The following is a 5,614-nucleotide window of genomic DNA, read 5'->3' on the forward strand; positions in this document are numbered from 1 at the left end:
AGGTCGCGGGCGACGGAGGCCCAGGTGGCACCACCACGAGCACTGTTATGGAAGATGTCCCGACGGATTCGGCTGCATATTCCGCTGTCTCTTGCGACCGAGTCGCCGATGAGCAGGTGCAACTGCGGCAGCTGACGGTTCAGCCACCGTTGCGAGTCGGGATCCTCGATCTGCAGAACGTCCATCTCCTGTAACGAAAGGTACGTAAGTTGGAGAACAATTAAACGTGGGATTAAATGGGAGCAGATAGTCAATCGGTTATCAAACCGGTCATCATCGTCAAAGGTCGCCAGACCGCTTGACATTCGGCTGACAGGCCGACTAGATGATTAAAGGGGGTGTAGTCGCCGTCTCGTCCAAGCGCTAAGCCTCCACACGCCAGATGCTCACTAGTGGTGTATTGCCACAAATTTCTGTCAAAAAACACCGAACTCCGTAAGATTTTCAACTCGCAAATCAATATCACACGCCAGACAAAGGGGGGGGGGGGGGAGAACAAGTGGAACCAGAAACAGCCAAACTCGCGATAAATTATCATAGTAGTTGGTTCCAAAGTTGAACAATCAACCACAAATCGACAAAGCGTACGATAACCAACCTACCATCAAATTGGCGTCCGTAGCCTGAAGACGACGACCAAACCAAAACCAAGTCCAAGCCAAGATGCTTCGCCGCAAGCCTCAAGCCATAAAGCCGCCTGTACCAACAAACCCGTTCATGTGACACACGTGGCGCACCAGTTTCGATATCTGCGCACGAGGACATAACAGAAATACCGATACAAAGTCATATAATGGTTGAAAGGCCCAAAAAAAACTCAGTTCAATCATGAAATATCACTCCAGATAACGTTACATGAATGATATCCGAGCGGAATATACCGAAACTTCATTGTACTTACATCCCAACGACATCACGCGCGCGCCAAACCGAACCAAGAACGAATGAAGACCGAAAAGAGGTGGGTGACGACAACACCTCCGATTTTCACACCTCGTCCGAGAGCAGCCAGAGCGTCAAGAAATTAACCGTGTCCTAAAAATTCACAGACATAAATTTACCAAATATAATAACATATTTCCAAGGGCATATACATAAATCTGAACAGACAATTCTCCGATAACATCTCTATTTTCGCAGCTCCAAAAATATTTATCGATATGACCAATAAACAAATGCACAAAACGCAATTCGCAACCATCTTAGACGCTAAGATTTATATATCACCAATTCGCGGTACAAACTAAATTTATTGTCGCAGAAACTCTTACGAGAAACAACAACCACTGGCAGGTAGCGCCAACATCCGTAATGTGCTGCCACCTATAACACACACTGCTCAACACCTAGCTACACCGATCAACCCTCAGCCAAGAGGTCGCTGTGATCGGCCCTTAGCCCATCCAAACAGCGCTTACACTCCCCCCTTCAGCCCTGCTGAAACCTATCATAGCGCTCCTTAACTACGCACACAACTCCTCCATTCGCAGCTTAGTGAGCAAAAAAAAAAAAAAAAAAACATGGGGAAACAACTCTACAGCTTCCAACTCGGGAGAGGGGAAACAACTCTACAGCTTCCAACTCGGGAGAAAATGGTAACCCCCAAAGAGAGAACGGAAACTGACTTCATATTTACTACCTACAGACAATGCGCTCACCGTACAACCGGCGGCACACCTGCGCCCCACCCCCGATACTTACCACTCCAAGTCCGTACTCTGTATCAAAACTAACTTATGCACAGGTCTCAAATAAGACGAGGTGCCGGTTTTCACCACCGCCTTCCTAACTAGCCCGTCCTTACCTGGAATCGTCCTGACGACTCTGCCCATCTTCCACTGACCTCGTGGAACATCAGGGTCTACCAGCAAAACTACATCCCCATCCGTCACGTTCCGCGAGGCGCTCGTCCATTTCTGCCTCTTTTGCAACGTGGGCAGAAATTCATCCCTGAACCTTATCCAAAACTGTCCCGCTAAATATTGTACCTGACGCCACCTGCGACGGGAGAAGGAATCTGCATCGGAATAATCCCCGGCCATCAGATGCCCACCAGCGCGGAGGAGAAGGAGGTGGGCGGGAGTCAGCGGCTCAAGATTACCCGAACTCGTCGAAATATACGTCAGAGGACGATTATTCAAAATAGCCTCTACCTCGCAGAAGAGAGTACGGAGCGTCTCTTCATCCACTCTTCCCTGCACCGGCATACTGTTCCAGACCTTACGAAAGGTACGTATCTGCCTCTCTGTGAAGCCACCGAAATGAGATCCAGTCGGCGGGTTAAATTTCCAATCTATCCCCTCGGCGAGTGCTGCACGCTGCAAATGCTCCCTGTCAAGACCCTGCAGCGCCTCCCTAAGCTCTCGCTCTGCACCGACTAGGTTAGTACCCATATCGGACACAACATACCTCACTGGCCCTCGCCGCGCAGCGATTCTACGGATGGCGTTTATCATGGAGTCCGACCGTAATGAATCGAGCAACTCGACATGTACTCCCCTGGTTACCATACAGGTACACATCAGACCATACCGAAGTCTCTCCCCCCGTCCAGACTTTACCGCTATCGGCCCAAATACATCTAACCCTACATAAGAAAAAGCAGGAGTCTCCGGAGTCACACGCTCTGACGGTAAGTCGGCCATCAACTGCTGCTGCGGGCGTGAGTTCACTCGCCGACACACGACGCATGAACGCAACATCTGCCTGATCTCTGCGCTCGCCCCTATGACCCAATACCGTTCCCGCAGCTTCCAAAACGTGTGATCTCTTCCCTGATGCCCCACAGAGCAATGAGCATCGCGAATAAGCAAACGAGACACATGGTGTTTACGAGGCAGTATGACAGGATGCTTTACCCTCTCTGAAACCGAAAGCGATTCACCTATACGGCCTCCGACTACCAACAGACCACCCTTAACGCACGGGCGCAGCTGCGACAGCGGATGATCACGCCTCACCTTCACAGGACCCTCCACGTCGAGACTCGGGAAATCAACCGCACCTCTCTGAACATGACGAACTATGGCCACCTCTGCACTCTCCAGATCGGCCACAGTAAGACTGCGCTCAGGCGCCACTGTCCTGGCCCTCAGGCCCCGTCTCTTGGCGAGAACGTACCTGCGATACTCGCCAGACTTGATGACATCACAAAACCTGCGAAACCAAGCAACGGCTTTCTTCAGCCGATAGAACGAAGAATAATGTCTGACGAGAGAGTCAGTAGGACTATCTGTCCGATCAGACAGCCCAACCTGACCAACACAAGCAGAGACCTTTACCTCATCCTCGGGCAACTCCACGGCGACTGACGGCTCCTCCGGCCAGCCGTCCTTGTCTTGTGAGAGGAAACCTGGTCCCCCCAGCCATGGCCGCAAAGTACCAGGTCGGGCGCCCCGAGACCCAACATCCGCCGGGTTCGACTTCGACGGCACATATGCCCAGTCCGCGACCTCCGTGGCTGAACGTATCTGTGACAACCGATTGGCTACAAAGGTCCTAAGTCTAGAGGTCCTATTTCTAATCCAGCTAAGAACTATCAAACTATCTGTCCACAGTCTGACGCTGTCCAGCTCCATGGCCATCTCCCGGATCAACAACTGCTTGATCCCTACGGCGAGTGTCGCCGCGGTGAGCTCCAGCCGAGGAACTGTCTGAACACACCGGATCGGGTTCACTCGTGCCTTACCAAATACGAACCCAACAGAAACCTCCCTGCCACCACTCACAGTCTGTACCTCTCTTCTGACATAGGCCACCGCCGCGTGAGCCACCTCACTTGCATCCGCGAAGATATGCAGCTCCGTCCTCAGAACTACGCCAGGGGGCCCGGAGATGTCCCTGTCTAAACGAACCGAATCCAGCTGCCTGGCCTCGGACAGCCACTGTGCCCACTCGTCAGCGAGCTCATCGGGTATCATGTCATCCCAGCTGCAAGATAAAGAGCACAATCTCTGTAGCAGCGCCTTACCGACCAAAGTCACTGGTGCGATAATCCCCAACGGATCAAAAATCGAACTCACCGTGGACAGGATTCCCCGACGTGAGACCGGCCTGTCCCCCTTAGTGAAGTCAAAGCAGAATGAATCACCGTTCACTTCCCACTTAAGTCCTAGAGTCCGCTCCGTCATCAACCTATCCTTGTCCAGATCGAGGTCCTTGAGGTTCTTACCCCTGTCTTCTTCAGAGATCTCCTTCAGGAATGCTGCACTGTTGCTAGTGAACTTCCTCATGTTGAAGGCACCGCGACCACACAAGGCCTTCAGATCATGAGCCAGTCCAACGGCATCGTCAACAGATGTCACCGCCACTGCAACATCATCAACGTAACTGTTGCGAACCAATACCTCTGCTGCCTCGGGAAACTGCTCAGCTCCCTCTGCCGCGCACTGTCTGAGAGCGAGAGATGCCACACTGCTGCTGGATACGGCCCCAAACACGTGGGACCGCATTTTCCAGACCTCGACCTCTCCATCCAGATCATCATCACAAAACCAGAGAAACCTCAGCATATCAGAGTCCGATTCTGGGACATGCACCCTATGGTACATGGCCTCTACGTCACACGTGAAGGCAACCGGTCCCTCCCGAAACCTGCAGAGAACCCCCACTAAGGAGTTAGTCAAGTTGGGTCCCCTCTTCAACATGTCGTTCAAACCGACACCATTTGACTGAGCAGCGCAATCAAAAACGACTCGTAGCTTACCCTTCTCAGTCTCCTGCACCCCGTGGTGCGGAAGATACCAGACTGGTTGGCTGCATACCTCGTCATCCGGCACCCTGATGGCGTAGCCGTCCCGATCCAACGAACGAATGATCTCTCGATAGCTCTCAAAGTACTTTGGATCCCTTTTGAACTTCCCACGCAGGGACTCGAACCGTCTCCTCGCTGTGGGAAGGCTGTCAGGAATGTCTCCCAACTGGTTCCTGGGCAGTGCCACCTCGTAGTGCCCCTCATCATCTTTACGGATGGTGGCCTTGACCTCCACCAACCACTCCTGGTCATTTACCGATAGCGCCTCGGAGTCATCCGAAGTGTCCTTAAACTCTGCCTCGTACATGCTATGAAACATGTCAGTGAGGTCACTCTGTTTACTCGCTCGGGGTTCTGTCACACGGAGAAAATGCACCACTGCTCGCGAGTCACACTCACCTTCAACTCCTGGGTACCGAGGACCGATCACATACCAACCAAGACAGGTTTTCACCCCGCAAGGTCCGCTTCCTTCCTCAGGATGCCGTACCTCCTGAGCCACCAAAAGTTGTGCGGCATTTGAGCCAATCATTAGCTCTACCGGAGCGTCCAAGTCACGCATCGGTATACCGACCAGATGTGGCCATCTCTCCAAATCCTCCAAGTGACACCCATCCTGCCTCGAGACAGGGATCTGGTCGAGAGTGAATAACGGTGGCAGAGGAAACGTCTCGTCAGAGGAAGTGGGACCAACTTTAGCTCCGTCCACCACTGCCGACTTAACCTCCCGGCCCTCGCTCGTCACCGTGTCGATGGTGATGGTCACCTCGTCCTTCTCTAAACTCAACTGACTCGCCAGACGTGAAGTTACAAAGCACCCCGAACTGCCCTGATCTAGGAAGGCGCTCGTGAACACCTCCT

General features: G+C 52.6%; 1 protein-coding gene across 1 annotated transcript; it reads right to left on the reverse strand.

The window, feature by feature from the left end:
* Nucleotides 1-432: 432 nt before the first annotated feature.
* On the reverse strand, nt 433-5,370 carry LOC122391117. Its single transcript, XM_043384780.1, has 2 exons — nt 902-5,370; nt 433-697 (listed from the first exon to the last, which is right to left on the reverse strand). Exon 1 carries the CDS (start codon nt 5,313-5,315, stop codon nt 1,698-1,700), a length of 3,618 nt encoding a protein of 1,205 aa, XP_043240715.1. The 5' UTR covers nt 5,316-5,370; the 3' UTR covers nt 433-697; nt 902-1,697.
* Nucleotides 5,371-5,614: the final 244 nt, after the last annotated feature.

Source organism: Amphibalanus amphitrite, unplaced genomic scaffold (genome assembly GCF_019059575.1).
Source record: "Amphibalanus amphitrite isolate SeventyFive unplaced genomic scaffold, NRLGWU_Aamphi_draft 000422F_arrow, whole genome shotgun sequence".
Classification (NCBI taxonomy): domain Eukaryota; kingdom Metazoa; phylum Arthropoda; class Thecostraca; order Balanomorpha; family Balanidae; genus Amphibalanus; species Amphibalanus amphitrite.